We start from the raw sequence: 27039 nt of genomic DNA, 5'->3' as shown, positions 1-27039 counted from the left end.
ACCTAGGATACAATAAAAATGATTGGACCCATTTAAAAAAAGTGAAAAATACATAGCCCCTAGTCAAGTAACAAAGCAGACAATAGAAACAAAATGAGCCAAATCCAAATTAGTAAACAAGAATCTGAAAGAGTTTATAACAAATAAACTATTAAAGAACATATTATCATAATGAATGAATGTATGGATATTCAAAATAGCAAAACTGAAATCGAAATTCTAGGTACAATATATGAAATGAAAAATACACTGATGAGTTGAACAAAAGATAGTTGAAGAAACAATGAACATGAACATAGATCAATCGAAACTATATAATATAAAGAAGAGAAAAAAGAAAAGGAACCTATGGACCAGGGACGTATGGAAAATATTGAACACTGGTATGAGTGAAGTCTCAGAAGGAGGGAGGAGAGAAAATGGGGCAGAAAACAATACTTCAAGAAAACAATGGGTGAAATTTTCCCAAATTTATTGAAAACTGTTATTTTCTAGATACCTACAAAGTCCAGCAATCCCTAGGCAAGATAAATATAAAGAAAATTGAACCAAGACACACTGAAGTCAAACTGCTAAAAATCAAAGATACAATCTTAAAATCAGATGTGAATAACAGTGACACATAACACTGATAAATAAGAATGACTGTATGATGATAATTTCCAATCAGAAAAACTAGCCAAAAGACAAATGGAACATCCTTAAAGTGCTGAAAGGGGGAAAAAAAAGTCAAAAATGAAGGTTTATTTTTAACGTTTATTTATTTTTGAGAGAAAGAGACAGAACGTGAGTGGGGGAGGGGCAGAGAGAGGAGACACAGAATTGAAAGCAGGCTCCAGGCTCTGAGTTGTCAGCACAGAGCCCAATGTAGGGCTTGAACTCACGAGCAGTGAGATCATGACCTGAGCTGAAGTTGATGAGCTGATATGTTCAGGGGTTCGAGCCCCGCATCAGGCTCTGTGCTGACAATGTGGAACCTGTTTGGGATTCTCTTTCTCTCTTTGTCATTCTCTTAAACTTAAAAAATTCTTGGGGCACCTGGGTGGCTCACTCTAACTCTTGATTGTAGCTCAGGTCATGATCTCACAGTTCATTAGTTCCAGCCCCACACTTGTCTCTGTGCTGACAGCATAGAGCCTGCTTGGGATTCTCTCTCATGCCATTCCCTGCTTACTCTCTCAAAAATAAACATTTAAAAAAATTCTTCTAATAAAAAAGAGATTAACAATGTTAGCTGTAGACAAAACAAAGCACTTATATACTGCTGGTGGAAATGGAAATTGGTACAGCCACTATGGAAAATAGCAAGGAGGGTCCTCAAGAAATTAAAAATAGTTTTTCACAATAGGTTTGCCACCAGAACAGAGGGTGTCATGAAACCACTGCTAAATCTAAGCCAAAATGGATAAGGAAAAGGCTCAATCCAACACCATTATCATTAGACATGTAGATTTGGGCACGTTTACCACCCTTGGCAATCTTATCTACAAATGTGGTGGGATCAATATAAGAACCATTACAATATTTGAGAAGAAACCTGCTGAGATGAGAAAGAGCTCTTTCAAGTATGCCTGGATCTTGGATGAACTGAAAATTGAATGTGAGTATGGTATCACCACTGATATCTCTGTGGAAATTTGAGACCAGCAAGTGTTATGTGACCATCATTGGTGCCCCAACACACAGAGACTTGATAAATATATATGTATGTGTATGTGTGTATATATAAATATATGATTATAGGCACACATCAGACTATGCTGTCCTGGTTGTTGTTGATGGTGTTTATGAATTTGAAGCAGGTATCTTCAAGAATGGGAATGATGAGGGATAGAAGCAGAAAAATGTTCATCTTTAGCCTAGAATGCTGACCTCTAACCTGCATAGTTCTGATAAGGATCAAATACATGCTGGTTGCTATATTCTTAAAAGGTATAATGAATGCTTGTAAATCTCACCTATAATTAAGCACCCAAGAAATCTTGCGAAAGTAGTTTTACAAGTAGAAATTCGAAGAAAACATTTATGATCTAATACTCCCTCCGTGTCCCCTCCCCCATGATCCCTAAGCATATAAGCACTAGCCTCATACAGAAAAGTACAACTCTTTCTGCCCACAGGTCCTATCTCCATGTTACTTGAATGAACTTACTAAGTTGTACCATGAAATGTCTCAAGGATCCTTGGAGACTCTCTCAAATGATCCCGCAACAGGAAGACACATGAGCATGTCCCTCTGGCTTACACACTGAGTCTGAAACAACTAATTATTGGTATTAACAAAATGGATACCATTAAGCCACTCTACAGCCAAAAGAGATATGAGGAAATTAAATAAGTCAGCACCTACATTTAGAAAATTGGCTACAACCCTGACAGAGTAGCATTTGTGCCACTTTCTGGTTGGAATGAGAACAACATGCCTTGGTTCAAGGGATGGAAAATAATTCTTAAAGATGGTAATGACAGTGGAGCGATGCTGCTTAAAGCTCTAAATTGTATCCTACACCCAACTCATCCAACTGACAAACCCTTGCATCTGACCCTCCTCCAGGACATCTACGAAATTGGTGGTATTGGTTCTGTGTCTTTGGACTGAAGGGAGACTCTCAAACCCAGCATGATGGTCACCTTTGTTCCAGTCAACATTACAACTGACTCTTGAGTGAAGCTCTTCCTAGGGACAATGTGGGCTTCAATGTAAAGAATTTGTCTGCCAGAGATGTTGATCGAAGTAACATGGCTGGTAACAGCAAAATGACCCATCAACAGAAGCGACCGGCTTCATGGCTCAAGTGATTAACCTGAGCCCTCCAGGCCAAATCAATGCTGGTTTGTGTCTGTGCTTGCAAGTTTGCTGAGAGGAGAGAAAAGATTGATCATCATTTTGAAAAGTAGCCAGAAGTTACTCTTGAAATGTGGATCCTGTCATTGTTGATATGGTTCCTGGCAGGTTCACATGTGTTGAGGGCTCCTCTGACTATCCTCTTAGGGGTCATGTTGCTGTTCATGACGTGACAGACAGTTGCTGTGGGTGTCATCAAAGCATGGACAAGAAGACTGCTGGAGCAGGCAAGGTCACCAAATCTTCTCAGAAAGGTCAAAAATCTAAATGGATATTATCCCTAATACCTGCCACCCCAATCTTAATCAGTGGTGGAAGAACAGTCTCAGTACTATTTGTCTCAGTTCATTTAAGTTTAATAGTAAAAGACTAGTTAACAATAATAATGCAGAGAAAACCTTAAGAAGGAAAGGAGAATAATCTGAACCATTTGGCATGTGGGTGGGGGCAGTGTGTATATATGGCAGTTTTAAATTATTAGTTTTTAAATTCATTATTTTTTTTAATGTTTTCATTATTTATTTTGAGAGGAAGAGAGAGAGAGTTTATACTGACAGTGCAGAGCCCAACACAAGGCTCCATCTCATAAACCATGAGATCATGGCCTGAGCCAAAATCAAGAGTTGGACATTTAACCAACTGAGCCACTCCAGGCACCCCTTAAATTCAGTACTAAAAGAAAAAAAAATTTTAATGTTTATTTTTGAGAGAGACGGGGAAGGGGGGGGGGGGGCGGGAGGGGGAGGAGCAGAGAGTGGGAGACAGGATCCAAAGCAGGCTCTGTGTTGACAGCAGACAGCCTGATGCGGGGCTCAAAGGCATGAGCCATGAAATCATGACCTGAGCCTAAGTCACACAACTTCACCCACTGAGCCACCCAGGCACCTCTAAATTCAGTACTTTTTGATGGAAAGAACTTGACCAAAAATCTGTAGAAATTTTGAAACCCATTAAAACAATGTTTAATGAAGAAAAAAAAAATTTTTAAAGAAACTTTCATATGATGCAGCAATCCCACTTCTGAATATATAGCCTAATGAAATAAAATCATTATCTCAGGGAGATATATGTATTCTCATGTTCACTGCAGCATTCATTATTCACAATAGCCAAGATATGGAAACAACATAAATGTCAATGGATGGATGAATGAATAAAAGAAAATGTAACATACACATACAATGGATTATTATTTAGCCTTTAAAAAGAAGGGAATCTTGTCATTTGTGTAAGATGGATAAAACTAGAGAACATTACGCTTAGTGAAATAAGGCATTCAGAGAAAGACAAATATTACATGGTATTACTAAAAAAATGTGGAACCTAAAAAAATAAGTAAAAAATAAAACTTTTTTTTTTTTTAAGGCTAACTCATAGAAACAGTAGAATGATGATTGTTAGGGGTTGTGGAGTAAGGGAAAACGGGGAAAAGCCGGTAAAAGGATACAAACTTTCAGTTACAAATAAAGTCTAAGGATCTAATAGTGACTATACCTGGTAACACCATATTGTATATAACAAATTTGCTGAGAGAATAGAACTGAAGTATTTTCACCAAATAAATAAAACAAAAAAGGGTAAATACGTGAAATGATAGATGTGTAGATCAACTATAATTGTTGAATGTATATATCTCAATGTATATAATATCAAATCATTATGTTGTATGCTTTAAGTATAATACAATTTTATTTGTCAATTATATACCTCAATAAAGCTGACCAAAAAAAGGAATAAAACTGGTTATTTTCAAATAAAGGAACCTCACTAGGAACAAATCTGTATGACAAGAAATGCTGAAGAAATTTCTTTAATCTGAAAGAGAAATTAAATCACACACAGTAACCTGAAAGACTTTATAATGAGAGAGGGTGAATTCATCAGGACATAACCATCCAAACTGTGTATACAGCTAAGAATAGAGCTTCAAAACACATGAAGCAAATACTGAGTGATAGGGCAAAAGAGATAAATCCACAATCATGGTTAGAGATTTTTATACTCTTTAAATAGGGATAACAATTAAACAAAAATAAAGAAATCAGTAAGGCTATAGAAAATATGAACACCACTATGGATCATCTTGACCTGACATTTACCAAAGCTCCTTTTCAAATGAGTAAAGAATTTTCACCCTATAAATAAACTATATACTGGGCCATAAAGTATGTCACAATCAATTCCAAAGACTGAAATTCCAAAGACTACAAAGGAATTAAAATAGAAAGCAAAGCAATACAATTTATCCAAGTATTTGGTGATGTGGAAATGTTGGGGTTAGGGAGTGAATAATCAAAAAAGAATTCTTGAGATGTCTTCAGTGCAAAAAGGTGGTTTTATTAAAGCACAGGGACAGGACCAGGCAGAAAGGGTTGCATCAGGGTTGTGAGGAGTGGCTACCACACTTCCAAGTTGGGAGGGGATTAGAAATGGCGTAAGTCTAAGGAATTTGGGAAGCAAGGTTTCCAGGACTTTGAGGGGGCTAGCTATTGTAAGGAAAAGGTCATTTATTACTGTCTACTAAAACCTTAGTCATGAGACCCTACAGATACGTATCAGTGGGCCATATGCTTGAAGGATGACTGCCAACAATTATCTTCAGGAAATAGAGATAAAGGAAGTTTCCAAAGGAATTTTTATAAGTTAAAGAAGGCTTATCAGGATCCTAGAGGTCAGGATAATGTGAAGCTAAGATTGCTTTTTGCCCTTAGCAAAAAGTATTAGCATCAAGGCAGCTGAATTCCTATAGGAAGGTCACTCTGCCTGTCTCAAGGATTTGTCAATGGGCTCAAGTTGTAATGAAAATTTAATTTTTCTTTTGCCTTTGTTCCCCACATCATTTGGAAATTAAACAACACACTTAAATAACCCAACAGTCAAAAAAAATAATGAAGAGGGAAATAAAAAAAAAAAATGTATGAACTGAATGTTAATGAAAATATAATCAAAATTTGTGGGATGGAGACAAAATGGTGCATTAAAAGCTCATGATAGGAGGAAAAACATTAAAATTAAGGTTATATGTTTCTATATCAAGAAATTAGAAAAGGCAAATAAGCTAATTAAATGCAAAGTGGCAGGGAGGAAGAACAAAGGAAGCAGAATAAGGAAAATAACAGAGTGATAATAATAAATAAATACATACATACATACATACATACATACATACATAGAGAAAAAAACTGTAAAGCCAAAAGTCTTTCTGCAAAAATTGATCAATTAATACTAGCAAAACTCTTTTCAAAAGAAGAAACACAATTACCAATTTCAGAAATGAAAGAGCAGATAACTATAGATACTAAAGATATTTTTTTTTTTAATTTTTTTTTTTCAACATTTTTAAATTTATTTTTGGGACAGAGAGAGACAGAGCATGAACAGGGGAGGGGCAGAGAGAGAGGGAGACACAGAACTAAAGATATTTTTTAAGGAGTAATGAAAGAATATTATGAAAAACTTTATGAATGAATTTTACAACTTGGATGAGGAGAAGAATTCCTTAAAAGGACAAGTTACCAAACTAACACAAGATAAATAAGAAATCTCTATACATTTATCTTTAACAAATAAACTGAATTTGTGGTAGAGCCCCTCCTTAAGGAATGTGGTGAAAACCTCAAGACAAGGGAAGGTAACCTGGCTATGTGCACCTGTGTGACATTCTTCATGACTCTGTAATGTAGACTGCCCATTCAGACTGTATGTTACCATATATGGAGACAAAGGAGCAAAAACTGTACAAAAGGCAACCTCTCCCCCAGCTCCCCGCTGTGCTCAGGACTTAGTTTTTCAAGTATGAACTCACTGAGCCTGTGCTGGCACAATGAATAAAGCTGTTTCCTGGACAGAAAAGCCTTGGTGTCCCATCCCTCTGTGCAAGAATCCTGCTACATTTCTTGGGGGCTTAAGTCCAGGTTTTGAGACGGTGCGTTTCCACCTCTTTTGTCACCAGGGTGCAAACCTTGGAGTGGTGGGAGAAGCAACCTCACCTGATGCCAACAGACCACTTGATCCATAGGAGACTAGCCCCTAACAGGATGCTAGGGTGAATACCCTGGATGCACAACAGAACCCGGTGAGGTCCAGAAGCCAGTTCAGGGAGAGCCGCCTGTCAGATGGGTAAGAACTGGGTTTGTTTGGTAGACCTGCCCATAAGAGGCAGAAGGGGAGCCTGATCACCTCACAGAGTTACCAGAGTAGTTCCCTAAGGAACAAAACCACAATTCCAAGGCACTAGGCGCCAGGTGGCAGGTTAGAGTCACTGCATGACTATGTGTGAATGAGACAGTCAACAGAAAGTTTCCAACCTGACCTATGTGCTGAAGTGAGTGTTCAGTCCCGATCTGCGGTTCCACGGCAACCTCAAGAGTTTGATCTAGGTCAGGGCTTGATACTGACCCACCAATGCTAAGAGGCTCCTGAGGTATCTCTGAGAGGCGAGCAGCCAGAAACAGACAAAGTGAGTGTGCGTCCTTCCCAAATTAGTCCCTCCCTTCCCCCTTTTTCCTCTCCTGTGCATGGAAGTTGTCCATTAGGGGGAGGAAACGAGTGGAAAACAGAGTAAATCAACTCCCCTGGAGTGTATGTTGAGGAATTTCAAAAAGGGATATTCAGGAGATATGGCGTGAAATTAACTCCCGGAAAGCTCCAGACATTCTGTGAAATTGACTGGCCATCATTGGCCATCATTGGACTGGCCCTCTGAGGGCTCACTTGGTAAGGAATTAGTTGGCTGAGTGTTCAGGGTCGTTATGGGGGATCCAGACCACCATGACCAATTTCCTTACATTGACTGTTGGCAAGACCTGGTCCTATCCCAGCCGCCTTGGCTAAATGTCTGTACTGAAGAGAACTGTAAAGTTATGATGGGTCGTGTCACAGCTTCTTCCATATGCTGGCCAAAAACTGAAAAAACCCACACTGTCAGGAGAGCCTAAGGGGACCCCACCACCATATGCCCCACTGTACCCCTCACTGCCACCTGCACTTCCAGCTGCCCCGGCTGCCAAAACCCCACCAGAACCTGCCCCTAGTCCTGAGTCCTCACCACCTCTAGCACCCTTGGCCTCTCTGGATGTGACCAGCTCTCCCGGACCACTGGTCTTAACCCCATACACCCCTCCCGGAAGGCGACTAGATCAGGCTAGCAGAGACATCCCCCCCCACCCTGCAGCAACACCAGGGAGCCCTACAGATGCCACTGAGGGAAAATAGGGGACCCATCTATTATGATCAGGAAGGCCAGATCCAAGGAGGCCAGTGTGTTTTAGTGTACTTTACTACTTCCTAAGTTGGAAGTACCGCACTCCCTCCTATACGGAGAAGCCCCAGGCTATGACTGAACTAATGCAGTCCATAATTCAAACCCATAAACCTATATGGATCAACTGCTGCCAACTCCTCCTGACCCTCTTTGACATGGGGGAGCATCACCAAATTACCCAGATGGCTCTAAAATGGCTAGAGGAGAATGCCCCAGCTGGGACACTAGATACCCAGGCTTATGCTTGGGCTCACTCCCCCGGAAGGACCCCAAACGGGACCCAAATGACTCAAGTGTAGATGGAAAGCTTGCAAGGACTGGACGTTATCAAGAAGCCCTTCTAAATAGCCCTTCTAACTGCATTAGTTCAATCACAGCCTGGGGCTTCTCCATACAGGAGGGAGTATGGTGCTTCCAATTTAGTAAGTCTGTAGTGGTAAAGGGTCAGTACACAAAAACACACTGGCCTCAGATCTGGCCTTCCTGATCATAATAGATGGGTCCGCTAGTTTCCCTTTTTATGGAAAAAAGGCCATAATTATGAGTAAAACATCAGAAGTGCTCCAGAGACCCAAGGAGAGCCCGAGCCAGTTTTAAGACAGACTATGTGAGGCATTTCGTCTCTACCCCCCTTTTGATCCAGAGGTACCAGTTAACCAGCAGATGACCAATGTAGCTTTCATAGGTCAGGTACACAGGGACAAGCAATCCTAAAATGTGTATGGAACCACAAAAGACCCCGAATAGCCAAAGTAATATTGAAGAATACGACCAAAGCAGGAGACATCACAATCCCAGACTTTAGCCTCTACTACAAAGCTGTAATCATCAAAACAGCATGGTAATGGCACAAAAAAAGACACATAGACCAATGGAATAGAATAGAAACCTCCGAATTAGACCCACAAAAGTATGGCCAACTAATCTTTGACAAAGCAGGAAAGAACATCCAATGGAAAAAATATAGTCTCTTTAACAAATGGTGCTGGGAGAACTGGACAGCAACATGCAGAAGGTTGAAACTAGACCACTTTCTGACACCATTCACAAAAATAAACTCAAAATGGATAAAGGATCTGAATGTGAGACAGGAAACCATCAAAACCCTAGAGGAGAAAGCAGGAAAAGACCTCTCTGACCTCAGCCGTAGCAATCTCTTACTCGACACATCCCCAAAGGCAAGGGAATTAAAAGCAAAAATGAACTATTGGACCTCATAAAGATAAAAAGCTTCTGCACTGCCAAGGAAACAATCAACAAAACTAAAAGGCAACTAACAGAATGGGATAAGATATTTGCAAATGACATATTGGACAAAGGGCTAGTATCCAAAATCTATAAAGAGCTCACCAAACTCCATACCTGAAAATCAAATAGCCCAGTGGAGAAATGGGCAGAAAACATAAATAAACACTTCTCTAAAGAAGACATCCAGATGGCCAACAGGCACATGAAAAGATGCTCAACATCACTCCTCATCAGGGAAATACAAATTAAAACCACACTCAGATACCACCTCATGCCAGTCAGAGTGGCGAAAATGAACAAATCAGACTATAGATGCTGGCGAGGATGTGGAGAAACGGGAACCCTCTTGCACTGTTGGTGGGAATAAAAACTGGTGCAGCTGCTCTGGAAAACCAGTGTGGAGGTTCCTCAAAAAATTAAAAATAGATCTACCCTATGACCCAGCAATAGCACTGGTAGGAATTTACCCAAGGGATATAGCAGTGCTGATACATAGGGGCATATGTACCCCAATGTTTATAGCAGCACTTTCAACAATAGTCAAATTATGGAAAGAGCCTAAATGTCCATCAACTGATGAATGGATAAAGAAACTGTGGTTTATATACACAATGGGATACTATGTGGCAATGAGAAAGAATGAAATATGGCCTTTTGTAGCAACATGAATGGAACTGGAGAGTGTTATGCTAAGCGAAATACGTCATACAGAGAAAGACAGATACCATATGTTTTCACTCTTATGTGGATCCTGAGAAACTTAACAGAAGACCATGGGGGAGGGGAAGGAAAAAAAAAAAAAAGAGGTTAGAGAGGGAAGGAGCCAAAACATAAGAGGCTATTAAAAACGGTGAACAGAGGAGCCTGGGTGGCTCAGTCGGTTAAGCGTCCGACTTCAGCTCTGGTCACGATCTCGCGGTCCATGAGTTCGAGCCCCGCGTCGGGCTCTGGGCTGATGGCTCAGAGCCTGGAGCCTGCTTCCGATTCGGTCTCCCTCTCTCTCTGCCCCTCCCCCGTTCATGCTCTGTCTCTCTCTGTCTCAAAAATAAATAAATGTTAAAAAAAAAATTTTTTTTTTTTTTAAATTAAAGAAAAAAAAAACGGTGAACAAAGTGAGGGTTAATGGGGGTGGGAGGGAGGGGAGGGTGGGTGATGGGTACTGAGGAGGGCACCTGTTGAAATGAGCCCTGGGTGTTGTATGGAAACCAACTTGACAATAAATTTCATATTTAAAAAAAAAAATCATTGCTTGATTTGGGATCCCTATCACTATGGGATCAGATAATGGGCCAGCGTTCATGGCTGAGGTGGTGCGGCTGGTGGCAAAGGGGTTAAAGATCACCTTGAAGTTACACAAGGCATACCAACCCCAGAGCTCCAAGAAGGTAAAATGAATGAACCGAACCCTGAAGCTACAATTAAGTAAACTATGCCAGGAAACCCACCTACACTGGGACCGGGTGTTGCCAAATGCCTTGTTAAGAATCAGGTATAGCACCACTAAGCAGATGGGGTTCTCCCCTTATGAAATCTTTATGGGTGCCCTTTCCCAATTATCAAGGGCATAAGGGGGGGACCTAAATGAGATAGGCAATCTAACCCTAAGGCAAGAGATACAGCCCCTTGGCTCTACCCTAATCACCTTACACCACTGGGTTAGGGAGTGATTACCTGTGAGTCTGACCACAGAGGCTCACCCCTTTGAACCAGGAGATGCTGTATGGGTGAAGAAGTAGAATGTCCAACCCCTAAAATCCCTCTGTAGGGGCCTGTTCACTGTCATTCCGTCCACCCCTACTGAGGTAAAGATAACCGAGCTGGGTCTCTGGATTCACCACAGCAAAATTAAGCCAGCATCTTGAAACTGGGAGCTGATTCATCAATGCCGTGCAAGCTGACCATATGGAAGAAGCAATGTGCAACTCCAGAGGCTCTGGGAGACTGCAGCCCTGCAGTGACTGGGGACAGTCACTCCGGACGCTGACTAATCTACACACAGCAGAAGCTTGAGAAATCGATGGTCTGGTGGAACAGATAGACTGTCCCTATTTTCTATATCTGTTCCCTTACTGTGAAGAGCTGTCACCCCTTGTGTCTTGCCATCACTGTGATTCTTGCTCTACTTTTTGCCACAGGATTGGCAGCGGCCGCCCTGGCCAGATGGCAGTATGGTGAGAGATTTCTGCTAGCACTCACCTTCCTTTTGTGGATAGGATGCTTCATTGGTATCGGTTGCTTCTAATCTGGACCCTTTCTGTAGACCTAGATTCCTCATCATGTGACCCATGTCTTCACATAACCAAGTCAGGCCAGGGAGTCACTTGGACCTTACTATACCATACTCACTTCTTATGCCAAGGAAAAGTCCTGGGGACCTGCAGACATAATAAGACCACATATTCTATCTGCCAATGGGAGAGTCAGTATACTTGCTTTGACCCACAATACTCCCCCAGTGAAGATTGTTTAGAAGTCCGATCCTACCAAGAGTAGGGGGCCTTGGTCAGCTAGACACAAATTATTAACCCAAAACGACAGGTGTCAATGCTGTTTGACATATGTGTGGTTATAGGTATTGGCCCAGAGGCATCTGTCATATGAAAAAAGTGGGCACTTGTCATAGAGGGCCCAAGGACTCTTGATATAACATGCAGAGGCTTAGATTAGGAGCAGGAATACTGACTCAATGACAAACACGTGTGTGAGGAAAATGGTTTTTGTGCCGATACACCTGAGTTTTTATGCCCTAGCAGGAGCTGTGTTTCATGGACTACTTGGGAAAAAAGAAGGCATGACAGCATTCTTTCAGAAGGGAGTGACTACACCAAATTGTCAGTTGGGGACCTGTAATCCGGTTAATTTTACTACTCTTAACCTGGGAGACCCCTGATGGAATGGTAGCTGGCAGATGGGGATATATATCCATGGACGGGGCACAGACACAGGAACAGTGTCGTATTTTAAGAGTTATTGTCACACATAAGGCCACAACTCACCAGGTCTTTCATTCCTTTTATGAAGAAATGGAGAAGGGTCCTCCTCCTGTCTGTCACGATGAAAATCTATTTCTAGCCCTAGCAGAGACTATAGCCCAAACTCTAAAGATCTCTTCTTGTTATGTATGCGAGGGAACCAACATGGGGGATCAATGGCCATAGGAGGCTAGAGAATTAGATCCCTGAGAACCTTATAATGGAATAGAATGCCCCAACCCTACTACTGGGGTTTGGCTCCTCAAAACCTCAATTACTGGAAAAAAAAACCAAAAAACTGCCTTGCCCAGGGGGAAAGGAAGTTCACCATCTCTGTTGGAAGCTTAACATGCCTACCTAGGCCAAAGATTTTATAACTCAGGAAACCCAAAGGTGGGGAACCCCAGATCACCTTGAGCCAGATCCCCACCCCTTGTCTAACCTCTCTCATCTCCAAGAGGCCTGGGACATTGTCGACACAGTCATCAAATGGTGGGCCCCAGGTGGACTATACTGGATATGTGGAAGGACAGACTACACAACACTTCCCTCAGGCTGGTCAGGGTCATGCGTGCTGGGAACTATTCATCTTTCTTCCTGATCCCACTTGCCAGAGGGGAACATTTGGGAATCCAAGTGTATGGGGACAGGGAGACTCAAAGGAAACAACATGCCCTACAAATTGGCAATTGGAAAGATAATGAATGGCCTCCAAGTGTATAATCCAATATTATGGCCCTGTCACCTGGGCAGAAGATGGATCCTGGGGCTAATGCACTCCCATCTGCATGCTAAACCGCATAATCAGACTGCAAGCAGTTGTACAAATTATAACCAATGAAACTGCCAGAGTTCTTAATAGTCAAGCAGCAAACTAAAATGAGCAATGTTATCTATTAAAATTGCTTGACGTTAGATTATTTGCTTGCTTTGGAGGGAGGAGTTTGTGGAAATTTTAACCTGAGCAACTGCTGCCTACAGATAGATGATGAAGGAAAAGTCATAGAGGCGATAAATCGAATGAGAAAGGTTGCTCATGTCCCAGTCCAGACCTGGAAAGGTTGGGACCCCAGGGAGTTATTTGGAGGATGGTTTTCAACTCTTGGGGGATTCAAAATCCTCATAGGTATTATTCTCTTAATTTGGTGACCTTGCTTAATCCTACCTTGCCTAGCTCCCCTGGTTATGCAGTCTGTCTCCAGCCTCACTGACGTAATGGTCAAAAAGAAAACAGCCATGCATGTGATGATGTTATGGAAGTATAAACCCCTAAACCAAGATGATGCTCTTTGACCCAAAGTAAGGGGTCCGAGCATCAATAGGGGTAATGTGGTAGAGTCCCTCCCTAAGGAATATCGTGAAAACCTAAAGCCAAGGGAAGGCGACCTGGCTATATGCAGGTGTACAGCATTCCTCACAACTCTGCAACAAAGACCATCCTTTCAGACTTTGAATGTTACTATATATGGGAAACAAAGGAGCAAAACTTGTACAAAAGGAAAACCCCCACTGCGCTAGGGGCTCAGTGTTTTGGGTACAAACCCACTGAGCCCATGCCAACACGATGAATGAAGTTGCTTCCTGGACAGAAAAGGTTCAGTGTCCTGTCTCTCTGTGCAAGAATCCTGCTACAAATTCATCATCAAAAACTTTCCTACAGGGGCGCCTTGGTGGCTCAGTCGGTTAAGCGTCCGACTTCAGCTCAGGTCACGATCTCACGGTCCGTGAGTTCGAGCCCTGCGTAGGGCTCTGGGCTCAGAGCCTGGAGCCTGCTTCCAATTCTGTATCTCTCTCTCTCTCTCTCTCTGCCCCTCCCCCGTTCATGCTCTGTCTCTCTGTCTCAAAAATAAATAAACGTTAAAAAAAACTAAAAAAAAAAAAAAAAAACTTTCCTACAAAGAAAACTCCAGAAGTGTACCTGGGTGGCTCAGTCAGTTAAGAGTACGACTTTGGCTCAGGTAATGATCTCACAGTTTGTGAGTTAGAGCCCCAAGTTGGGCTCTGTGCTGACAGCTCAGAGCCTGAAGCCTGTTTCAAATTCTGTGTCACTCTCTCTCTCTCTGCCCCTCCCCTACTCATTCTCTTTCTCTCAAAAATAAACATAAAAAAAGAAGAAGAAAGAAAAAAAAAAGAAAACTCCAGACCTAGTGGTTTCACTGATAAAAACTATCAAAGATTTAAGGAAGAAATAATACCAAGCCTGAAGCCTGTTTCAAATTCTGTGTCTCCTTCTCTCTCTCTGCCCCTCCCCTACTCGCTCTCTTTCTCTCAAAAATAAACATTAAAAAAAGAAGAAGAAAGAAAGGGAAAAAAAAACTCCTGACCTAGTGGTTTCACTGATAAAAGCTATCAAACATTTAAGGAAGAAATAATACCAAGCCTACATGAATTATTTCAGAAAACAGAAGCTGTGGGAAGACATCATGACCGTGTGGGGTTTATAAACTCTGCTGTGCAAAGGCAGTTTCCCTTTCAAAACTCAATCACTGTAAATAACATTAAAGTAAAAAGAAAAACCATGTATTTATCTAAAAAGATGTAGAAATCATTGACAAAATTCAATACCTATTCATGATTTAAAAACCTCAACAAACTAGAAATAGAAAGGACCTCTTAATAAAGGAAAACGGGGTGGGAGGGATCACCTAACATTACACTTAATGATGAAATATACAGTGCTTTTCCTCTCAGACCAGTAAATAAAGGAAAAATGTCTCACTCATCTTGTCTATATAACAATGCTCTAGAGGTCCTAGCCAGTGCTATAAGACAATAAGGCTAAAGAAATAAGTGGCATAATGGCTGCAAAGGAAGTATTTCCATTTGCAGATGTCATGATTGTTTATATAGAAAATCCTAAGGAATCAACTAAGCAACTAATTGTACTAATAACTGAATTTAGCAAGATATCATTATTCATGGTTAATATTCAAAAAGTATCTACTTTAAATTCTAGTGGGAAACAATTACAGTCAAATTTTTAAAAGTTCTGTTTAAGAATATCATTGTAAAATACTTAAAAAATACATTTAATAAAAACAACATACAAGACTTCTTGAAAACTTTAAAATAGAGAAGGCAAAAAAAGAACTAAATAAGTGAAGAACTATACAGTCTATGGGCCAGATAATTCAATGTTATTGAAATATCAATTCTCCCAAAATGGAAGAGTAAGTTATACAAGCTTATGTAAAGAAACTAGCAAGCTGATGCTAAAATTCCTACAGATCTTCAAAGAACCTACAATAGCCAAAACAGTTTTAGGAGGGGAAAGTTTTTTAACTTTTTTTAACTCTTACAGAACATGATTTAAAGACTTATTATAAATCTACAGTAATCAAGACAGTGAGTTGCTGGCATAAGGATAACCTAATGAATGAGAAGAACAGAGTTCAGAAATGGACCCATGCTTATATAACCAGTTGATTTTTGACAACACAACAAAACAATTCAAGGGAAATAAAAACAGTTTCATCAAATGGTATTGAAATAATTCAGTTTCCACATAGGGGGGAAAAGGAATCTAAATATAGCCTCACACCACTTACAAAAATTAATTCAAGATGGATCACATCTAAACATAAAATTATAAACAATAAAGAAGATAAAATAAGAGGGCATCTCTACACATAGAGTTCTTCTCCAACATGGCAAACAATAACCATACATTGAAAAACCTGGTATTTTTAGACTTCATCAAAATTGAAACTTTCTCATCAAAAGAAAATAAACAGGCAACCATACACTGGCAGAAAATATTCTCAATAGGTTTATCTGACAAAGGACTTTATATCAAAAACACAATTTTTCAACTTAAGCAACCCGATTTTTAAAAAATGAGCAAAAACTCTGAAAATCCTCTTCACAAAAGATGAACTCAGAGTTTTTAATAAACATATATATGACATATATGATGGACAGATACACAGATAGGCAGATGTATGTATCCGATAGATTGTGAGTGTGTGTTTCCTAGCTCTGTACACAATGAGAGAGGCTACACGTAATATTACATAAGTAGCAATGAGCATACCTAACTTCTAAGTACCATCATCCAATAAAGGGAACCAGAATCCTTGGAGAAACTGCTGATTCCAGGGCCAAAGCAGGACAACTACAAGATAAACCTAAATCATTTTGTTACATCAGTAGGGAAGTACTCACCGAAGGGGCTCCCATTACCCAAATCTGAGACATTTGGACATCAAAAAAATTAATGATAGCAATGCATTGTAATCTATTATATAAGAAAATATGCAAGACCATCCTATTAACATAAACCAGTAAAAAAAAAATAGAGAAGAAAACTCTCCTTACTACAGAATGTTAACCAATAAATAAGAAAGTTATGATGCAATTATTAATTACCAATGGATGCTAAAACTAGTGTTTGGCTTAAAAAAATGGATATTTACATAGTCTCAAAGCATCTCTCTACAAATTACCTACAAAAGGAAAAACAGTAGTTTTACAAAAGATCTGACACCTATCACGTTAACCAAGTGATCCAAATTAAAATCACCAATGTTGCAACAAACATCATGTCGTTGATGTACTACACTGGGAAGAATCTGACATCACTTCTGTGATAGTCCTGCTAAAAATGCATAACCCAAAACTAATCATCAGACAACCTAAATTCACAGACATTCTATAAAATCATTGGTCTGTACTCTTTGAAAATGTCAAGGTCAATAAAAACAAAGAAAAGCTGAAGAACTATTCTATATTAAAGGACAATAATGAGACAGTACAACTAGAGATGCCTGGGTGGCTCAGTCAGTTGAGCATCTGACTTCAGCTCCAGTCATGATCTCATGTTAGGTGAGATCAAGCCCCATGTCTGGCTCACTGCTGTCAGCACAGAGCCCACTTAGGATCCTCTGCCCCATCCCCTTCTCTGCCCCTCCCCTGCTTGCACTCTCTCTCAAAAATAAATAAAATATTTTTAAAAAGAGACAGAGAGAAAAGACACATTACAATTAAATATACTGCATGATCCTGGATGGATTCTAGAAGAGGAAAAAAATACCTTCTATAAAGTACAAAATTGGACAAATTATCACCATCTGAATTGGAACTGCATTTACATAGTATGGTATGTAAATTCTCACTTTGATAAATGTACTGTGGTAATGTAAGAGAATGTCTTTGTTCTTAATTACCTACTGAAGTATGTAGGGAAAAAATGTTTGCACCATATTTTCAAATGAGTTAAAGAAATACATACTGACAGACTGACAGAATAATAAAAATAAATGGGACAAAAAGTAAATATATCAAAAGTGGGGGTTGGGTTAAATAGGTAATGGGGATTAAGGAGGGCACTTGTAATGAGAACAACGTGTTGTATGGAAGTGCTGAATCACTAAATTCTTCACCTGAAATTAACACTACACTGTATGTTAACCAGCAGGAATTTAAATAAAAACTGGAGAAAAAAAGAAAAGTAAACAATTGGTCACTCTAGCTAAAGAGCTTACAGTTGTTATTTACCATAATTTTTTTTCCTTATATGGGCTCCATGCCCAACATGGAACCCAACATGGGGCATAAACTCAAGACCCTAAGATCAAGACCTATGCTGAGACTGGACTCTTAACTGAGCCACCTAAGCACCCCACCACTGTATTTTCTTATAAGTTTATAGGAGTCAGTTACTTTTACTATTTTTTTTAAGTTTTCTGTAAGTTTGAACCTGTATCAAAATAAAAAGTTCTCAATAATGCTTTGTTAATATTTTAAAATAAAGCAAAACTAAATCAAATTATTATTCTCCTACTAATCAATGTACAAGGTCCACTGTTAGTCAACAGATAAATATTTACTTGCATATTCACATTAACAAAATGCACAAATAAGCAATGAATAAACAATTACTAAACAAAAGACATGCTAAAACTAATGTTTGGTTAAAAAAAGAATATTTACCAAGTCCCATATATTTAACTATATTTAGTAAATATACTAAAATTATAAAAATTTCAAAAATAAATATTCTTTTAATGGGTCATATAGTACTATCGCTTTAAACATGTTTCTAAGCATGTACAAAAGAGTATAAAGCTTGTTTTGAGAATGTGCTTGAAAACTATTATAAATTGTTAAGCCTGAAATTTAGTAAGCTAACACATATTAATAAAATTTTTCAAGAAAGCATAGACATATTTCAACACAAAGTTCCGACAACTGCTTTAATAAACAGAAATTATATTGTTCCCAAAGATACCATAACACTGCAGGGAAAACAAACACTAAGGAAAGAGTAGGTAATTAAGCTGCCTCACTGATTAATGTCTACAGTTCTGGACAAAGGAAAATGCTTTGTTCAATTGGCATGGAAAATTAGACCACTGTTGAGTGGTGGTTTAATTATCTTTATATTATCCCTGTCCTTAGTATTAGACTATAAAACAGATAAGCATGTGGCTTCAACTGATTACTTTCAGAATCTAAAGAACAAATATTTAGGCAGAAATATCTTACAATCTTTATTTCCAGAAAAACAGTAGGATGAAAACATTCAGAATATTACTGAAAAGGTAATTAATAAAATATTAGACTGTCAGCTACCCTTCACATGGTGGTGGTGATTATCAGTAGGACATGTCAGTACTCAACAGAATCAAAGCCAAGAGACTTGATCCAATTAATGCCTAGACCTGTCATCTGAAGAAATTGCAACCCAAAGATGTTAAATGATTATTTCAAGGTCACACATCTAATTACTTATAAAACAGACCATATCCTTGGTTTCCTGACTCCTAGGAGTCTAATATCACTCTTTCCTTTATACCACACTGCATACTATGAGGTCATTTTTCTATCTGATAGCCCACATTATGAGAACCTTAGTTGCTTCCTATGTGACTGAGTTACTACTGCTCATTCTGGTGTGAAAAAGAATTGAAATTAGAGTAACTCTAGTTTAAAAAAAAGAAAAAGAAAAAAAAAGAAACCCTCCCCACTCCAAAAAACAAACAAACAAACAGAGAAACACTACTAAGAAGTAGTTTCCAATTTACTTCCAGTATTTCAAATCCATTTTGAGAGCATTTATAGAAGATCATAATCTTAACTATGTTAACCTCAAAGTTTGTCCAAGTAAAACAAAGTAATGTCTGGTAACAATAGGTAATGTCTGGGCCACTACTAATGATAATGAATCAAAAAATATGATCTATTTTCTTATTTATGATTGAGGAGTATAGCTGTGTTCCAGACATTCAAATCAGAGGCAGCTGAAAACCCAGCATTCATTATACTGGCTCATATGTAAAAATTAATGGTATTTCCTTACCATGAAACATTACTTACATGTCCCCAAACATGGGCAAACCATTATCTCAGGAAGACCATTTAGGCATTTAATTTAGAAATATAAGAATATCTGCTTTTTACTCTACAAGGTCCAAAACACATAAAACAATGCCCACCACACAGTATGTACTCAGTAATTATTTGTAAAATGAATTATAGAAAGAGATCTCTTTTCAACCTGCCCTAAATTAGAAATATCCTACATTATAATGTTTTGTTTAGTGTCACAAATAAATAATTTCTTATCACTATGAGGGAAGAGTCTAAGCCTTAAAAAACAGAATTCATCTCCAAACGTTTTCAGTTTCACAACCCATGCCAGGCTAACAGAGACATTTTTAAAGGAAAATTCTCATCTATACTTGTCATTAAGTGTCTACAAATTTTCCTCACAAAGATTTCCAAATGCAAGAAACCAGTAGTCTTTGAAAATCTGTCCTAAGGTCTTTCTTATGCAAATATACTAAACAGGTTAACAAAAATTTGGCTTTGCCTTGTCATAAACCTCATTTAATTAAAATAATATAGTATTAACCTTACACATTTCATCAATGATTTATTTTCTAAAGATACAGTGAAACATAAAAGCCTAAGTGTTTTCCTGCTTCTTAGTAGTGTTTCTCTAAAATAAAGAAACAGAAGCTGAAGTAATTTCTAAACTTGATGCCTTGATTTTTTAATGTGTATTGGTCTTCCAGAGAATTATCATTTTCTGGCAGATAAATCCCTTCCTACCTGCAAGAACAAAGGACATCTTCACACAAGGACAGTAGACAACAGCTTTTAAAATGTTTTGGACTTTTTTCATTTAAATTTTATCTTTTCAGATAAGTAATAGAGACACAAGGCAATCTAGATTTATTTTAATAAACAAAAGTATATCCAATCTGTTAAGTCTCTAAACTAAGCCATAACAGACCAAGCTCAAATACTTAACATACATAGTTTGTAGATCAGGGTTTTAAAATGGGTTCTGGCATTAACAATGGCAATAACAGATAAAAGCCCTGGGGCATCTGGGTGGCTCAGTCAATGCTGCATAGGACTTTGGCTCAGGTCACCATCTCAGGGTTTGTGGGTTCGAACCCCACCTCCGGCTCTGGGCTGATAGCTGAGCCTGGAGCCTGCTTCGGATTCTGTGCCTCTCTCTCTGACCTTCCCTTGCTCATACTGTCTCTGTCTCAAAAATAAACATTAAAAAAGAAAAGAAAATTAAAAGCCCTTAGTTACTTTTATGCTGTCTGAAACTGTTTTCTTATCTATAAATAAGGTGGGTAGATGAGATCATCCCTAAGGATGATTCTGTAAGAATTTTACTCATTGGACCAGGCTTTAAAATTCAATTAATAATTGTAAGACTAGAAACTGGCAGTGCCTGACTTTTCACAACTAAACTATAATAAAAACATGTTATTTTAAAATGTTTGTATTCATTATAAACATTTTTTACTAGACCATTGAAAGAATCTGAATTTTTAAGACCTTATATTTAGATGTTACAGTATGAGATGGTCTTTTAATTTTTCTTTAATAGCAACATACCTGTAGGTTGAGTAGAGGAATAAATTACACCTCTCGTTTTCAAAAGTTACATTACAAAGACTAGGCTACAAAACTTTTATAGATACTTTCTGTTAATGAATTATTAAAAGTTAACCATCATAATAATTTACCTTAGATTAAAGTGCACAAATATGTATTTTCCAAAATAAACAATAAGTTTTTTTTCATTTTCCTGGTTTTATTAAATACAGAGAAAAGAGGCACAGGAAAAGATAGAGGGAGAGAGGGAGAGACAGAGAGACAGACGGAGGGAAGGAAGGAGAGGTAAAAAGGCAGACTTTTACTACAGCTTGAAAATTCTCACTTAATTAATAAACCAAAGGAAAAAAAATTGGAAAAGATACTAGAAACAAGTATGAAAAGTCATTTCTGTGTTATGCACAGAAAAAAAAAGTGCATATCTTATAATTTTCTCACTGAGTTAAAGATTTGTTTTACATTTTCATCTTTCATTTAAAAAGCTTTAAAATATTCACCAAGCAACTGTGTTTAATTCATAAATTAGAAAAAAACTTAAGCCATAATTCTGAAAGTTATGTTAATAATTTTAAGATACTACGTTTGAAATAATTTTTAAAACAACTATTTAATCTTCTTATATTGAAACCCTCAGAGGACTGAAATGGAATCTGCTCAAACTGAAAAATCTTAAAGAGCCAGAGTTCAAGTGACTTGCCTAGGTCTCATGTTTCTGTGTTCTTTCCACAACACCATGAATGGAATTTACAAATCAGCAAAACAAAATAAATTAGCAAATTTAAGCATTTTATCACCAAATCTAGTAGGAAATTATTCATTAGTGATTAAAATGTAGCCATGGGAATTCACTGAGTCTGCAAAAATACAGGCTGCCAAGTTAAAGACTTGTCTTATTGCATAAGCCATTAAAAAAGTAAAATTTAATATGAAAGAATATAAACCTTCCCTCTAATCACTGTAGTAGTCCTTTATAACTCCTCCTTCCTCTTCCCAAAATAATGAAACATTAAGAATCATTTTCTATTAGAATAATGTAATACTATGGGGAAAAAATGAAAACTAGGTTTATATAAAAGTTACCCATAAGAAATATCTTAGTAAACATAAATTGACCATTTCCTTGAATCACAATGAATAAGATGCACTATTAGTGAGCCTAATAACCAACTCAAGCTTTGTAGATGATAAATCTAAAACTATGAATATACATTAATACATACTTTGACCAAAAAACAGCTTAATAAAAACTGTGTAATAAGCGCAAATGCTAAATACCTTTCAGGTATCATATCAAGCTAAGAAAACTCCCTCAGAAAATTATACTTGCTTTAAAAGAATGAAGTTCCCATTTCACATGGTAGCATTTTATAATAAAACTGATCCAATGTTTCAGGATTCAAAGTTTTTATTTATTTTGTTACAATCCTTTTTGTTAAAAAGAGTTAAAATAGAAAATCTTTTTCTTGTTGGCATCTTAAAAAGTATGAAAAAAACTGATAAAAGTCCAGAAACATAAAAAATGAACTATCCAATTCTTTCACCAATGACTTTTTTAATAAAAGCTTTGTAAAGGAAGAAGGGCTGAACAAAATGTACATTCTATATAGGTCAGTGAGGGTGCAGACTTGCAACCCAATTAACTCAGGGTCTGTTTCAGTTTTGAAAAGACCATAAGCTTTAAAAAGAAAAAAAAAATACAGGCCGCTTGAATTTTTATAAGCAAAAATAAAATACTGAAAAGAGACATCTTCATGAACCAAAAACAAGATGAAGAAGAGTATTGCTCAAAATATTGCATAAGGCTATTGTAGGATTTATTTTGCTGCCCCTCGAAAAACTACAGAAGCTTCCTACTTTCCACTAGTACTTGCAACATATTCTCAGGGTTTCTATCTTGAGGCATATCCTGAGCAGACTTGGAAGGATTTTCCAAAATTGTTAAAATAACTTTTAATAGACACAACATCAGTTTGTACCCTCAAGTTCACTTTGCCATTTAGATTTGCTTCAACCAGCACTTGATCACCCAAGTTTGCTAGCCTTTCTATAGTGCTCTTCAGAGTCTTCAAAGCAGGAAGATAAACACTAACATCATGGGCTTGCACACTGGGCTCCAGGAAATCTTCCAACACCATTCTGGGAAGCAACCTCACAGGCAATCAATCGACTGTGTACCACAAGAGTCCAACCTGTGGGCAATGGCAGCTCCACAGCCACAGCGAGGTGGGGAGGCCACTTATTGGTCAACTGGGGCTTCAGGGCAGAGGCATTCCCTGTGCTTCTCACCGCTCTGAACAAATGATCAGATGGCAGCTCTAAATAAATCTCATTAAACTCCTCTGAAACATCTTTCATGTGAAACCAGTGGAAGAAGTCTCCCGCCTCACCTCACACCACACTCTAGCATCACAGATGACCCTGCAGTCATCAGGCCTGAAGCACACTTGTGCTGGCACATGTGGAGCCCACAGACTCTCTCCAGCTTTGATACGGTGCTGCAGATGTGAATAAAGAGCTCCATAAAGTCTTTGCCAGAAATGCTGGCACAAAACTTCATGATGCCATGAGGATGGCATCCAGAGCTTGGTCAGCAGGGGACAACCCCACATGTAGCAGGTCCCAACAGAGCCAATACTCGGGTTCCACTCACCTGCAGGCCCCCTGAGAAGGGCAACAAGGCATGGCAGACGTGGGGTCCCTAAAACCAAGGCCTCTGTTCCCATCTTCATCTTTCCTCTACCTCCTCCCTTAAAAAGAGCTTTACTGTTTCCACTCTGCTAATTAAAAGGACAGGCATCCCACCACAGAAACTTCTAAATATTCTTTCTACACTGTACAAAGAAAATTGAAATCATCTTTCACAGAACCACATTTCACTCTGTTGGTATATGCATTAATACTGTCTTCATCAACCAGGACATATATGTACATACAGTTACATGTGCTATCTAAAACTGTAGCATGCTTAGGCATACATTTGCAACTGATTTTTATACATAAACTATAAGATGGCCATCTTTCCTCACTGGCAAATATAAATCTACATCATTTTCAGGCTGCTTAGTATTCCATTGTAGTGATGTATAATCAAAGTGACAATTTCCAATTTTTTGCTATGATGAATATGACAATGAACATTTTTCTATAAAACTTTTTGCACATTTATCCAATTATTTCCCTACAGTACATTCAAAGACGAATTACCAGTCAGAAGTTGTGCATTTAAGATCCTAACATGTACATATTACCAAGCTGGCCTGCAGAAAAGCTTTATCAACACACCCTTCCACCAGGGACACTGGGTAGTAGCAATCTGTTTAATCTGTAGCAATTTGATAGGCAAAGTAAAATAAATGCTCTCAACCTGCATTGTGGGTGAATTCCATTTTAATGATCATTGCAACTTTTTATTAGGTTTATTTTCCTTGATTTTAAGACCTCTAGTAAAAACATTAACTCTCTGTCCACTTTATACACTGTGAATATCTTTCCCAGTTTATCCTTTGTCTTTTCACATTGTTTATGGTGCTCTTTGCTCTTAGGAAATTGAGTCTTTTTTAATGTCAAACCTATCAACTTTTTCTTTGCTACTTCTAGAATCATGCTTTCAAAGTCATGTTTCTGGTACTTTAATGTTGTTTTATCTTCTTAATTACCTAACTCATTTGGAATCTACTTTGGAGTATTAAATAGCTAGTTGACCAAATACCATTTCACTGAACAATCCATTGTTTTCTCCACTAGTCTGAAATGCCACTTTTATTAATGACAAAAATCCTCATTTGAGACTATTTCTAGACCTTCTATATTTTGTCCCACTGACGTATTTTGTAACTATAACATAGTTATTTTAATGAAATATTCAATAGGACAAATAATCTTTAACACGTTATCTTAACCATCCTGTCATAGGTATTGATCCAGATGAACTTTAAAATATTGTGTAAGATTCTAAAAATAACCCTACTAAAATTTTGATGGGATTATCATGACCCTGACATACTATATTCCTGCTTCTTTTATTTACCTCTACTAACCAGACTGTAAGTCCCAAAAAAAAGGTTTTTTATATTTCCATACACTGCTATACACCCAGCATTTAGAACATCTACCTGGATATCACTGACACTCAACACATATTTGTTAAATGAACAAATATATCAATTACATTGACTATCTAGATAATCTCAGGACATTTAAACTATCTACAATACTGAATCTTCCCACATATTCAAATCATTTATAACTGTCAATAAACTGTTCAGCTCTGTTCACAGAGAAGCCCATGTAATTTATCTTGAAGCCAGGCAACTTACTGAGCACTGAGTCTCTCTCAATTGAAATCATTTTCCAAATGATCTTTTTCTTAATGTTTTCTCTACAGAAAATCTTATTACCTTCAAATACTATCATAACTTGGACATTTGCTCTTCAATATTTATGTGTCACTTATTTTAGTTGCCTGACTGTTTTTGCTATATAACTTCTAAAACAATGCTAAATAACTCCATTACTGGGGTGGCTGGGTGGCTCAGTCAGTTAAGCGTCCAACTTCGGCTCTGGTCATAACCTCACAGCTCGTGAGTTTGAGCCAAAGGTTGGGCTCTGTGCTGACAGATGAGCCTGGAGCCTGCTTCAGATTCTGTGTCTCCCTCTCTCTCTGCCCTCCCCTGCCCCTCCACTCATGCTCTCTCTTTATGAAAAATAAAAAAACATTAACAAAATTTAAATAACTCCAGTATTAGCAAGTATCTTTGTCTTACTTCTAAGTAAAGAGACTTTTTAGGTTTTATCCTCATTGCCCCCCCCCAAAATTTTAATATCATAAATACACCACATTTATGTACTTTATGCATAAAAATTAAGATCTTTTTTTGTCCCCTCATGGGCTAATTTTCAATTACAGTTCCTGTTGAGAATACATGCTCTATATCCAAAATCTATAAAGAACTCACCAAACTCCACACCTGAAAAACAAATAATCCAGTGAAGAAATGGGCAGAAAACATGAATAGACACTTCTCTAAGGAAGACATCCAGATGGCCAACAGGCACATGAAAAGATGCTCAATGTCACTCCTCATCAGGGAAATACAAATCAAAACCACACTCAGATACCACCTCACACCAGTCAGGGTGGCTAAAATGAACAAATCAGGAGACTATAGATGCTGGCGAGGATGTGGAGAAACGGGAACCCTCTTGCACTGTTGGTGGGAATGCAAACTGGTGCAGCCGTTCTGGAAAACAGTGTGGAGGTTCCTCAAAAATTAAAAATAGATCTATCCTATGACCCAGCAATAACACTGCTAGGAATTTACCCAAGGGATACAGGAGTGCTGATGCACAGGAGCACTTGTACCCCAATGTTTATAGCAGCACTTTCAACAATAGTCAAATTATGGAAAAAGCCTAAATGTCCATCAACTGATGAATAGATAAAGAAGATGTGGTTTATATATACAATGGAATACTATGTGGCAATGAGAAAGAATGAAATATGGCCATTTGTAACAACATGGATGGAACTGGAGAATATTATGCTAAGTGAAGTAAGTCAGGCAGAGAAAGACAGATACCATATGTTTTCACTCATACGTGGATCCTGAGAAACTTAACAGAAGACCATGGGGGAGGGGAAGGATGGAAAAAAAAGGTTACAGAGAGGGAAGGGGCAAACATAAGAGACTCTTAAATACTGAGAACAAACTGAGGGTTGATGGGGGGTGGGGAAGAGGGGAAAGTGAGTGATGGGCATTGAGGAGGGCACCTGTTGGGATGAGCACTGGGTGTTGTATGGAAACCGATTTGACAATAAATTATATTTAATATAAAAAAATAAAATCTTC

The 27039-nt window shown here is 38.2% G+C and overlaps 2 protein-coding genes and 1 pseudogene across 7 annotated transcripts in view; 1 reads left to right on the top strand and 2 right to left on the bottom strand.

The window, feature by feature from the left end:
* Positions 1 to 27039, bottom strand: part of EXOC2 (exocyst complex component 2) — a 282492-nt gene that overhangs the window by 231454 nt on the left and 23999 nt on the right. Inside the window, exon 1 of one of the 6 annotated variants that reach the window (XM_058733208.1) lies at positions 15877 to 15891. The exons of 4 other annotated variants lie outside the window; for them this stretch is intronic. The gene's annotated coding sequence lies outside the window, so the exon portion shown is untranslated. Of the gene's footprint in view, positions 1 to 11552; positions 11681 to 15876; positions 15892 to 27039 lie in introns of those variants that run through there. One more of the 6 variants, XM_058733206.1, reaches the window with a different exon arrangement.
* Positions 1402 to 8059, top strand: LOC131515375 (elongation factor 1-alpha 1-like; annotated as a pseudogene).
* On the bottom strand, positions 18281 to 25849 carry HUS1B (HUS1 checkpoint clamp component B). The gene is given in 7 exon segments (XM_058733210.1): positions 18281 to 22950; positions 22952 to 23008; positions 23010 to 23117; positions 23119 to 23355; positions 23357 to 23560; positions 23563 to 23645; positions 23648 to 25849. Coding segments are annotated over 7 exon segments (1107 nt in total). The 5' UTR covers positions 23748 to 25849; the 3' UTR covers positions 18281 to 22632.

Source organism: Neofelis nebulosa, chromosome 6 (assembly GCF_028018385.1).
Source record: "Neofelis nebulosa isolate mNeoNeb1 chromosome 6, mNeoNeb1.pri, whole genome shotgun sequence".
NCBI lineage: Eukaryota > Metazoa > Chordata > Mammalia > Carnivora > Felidae > Neofelis > Neofelis nebulosa.
Note: the sequence above shows the minus strand (reverse complement) of the source record. Positions and strands in the feature narration are given on the sequence as shown.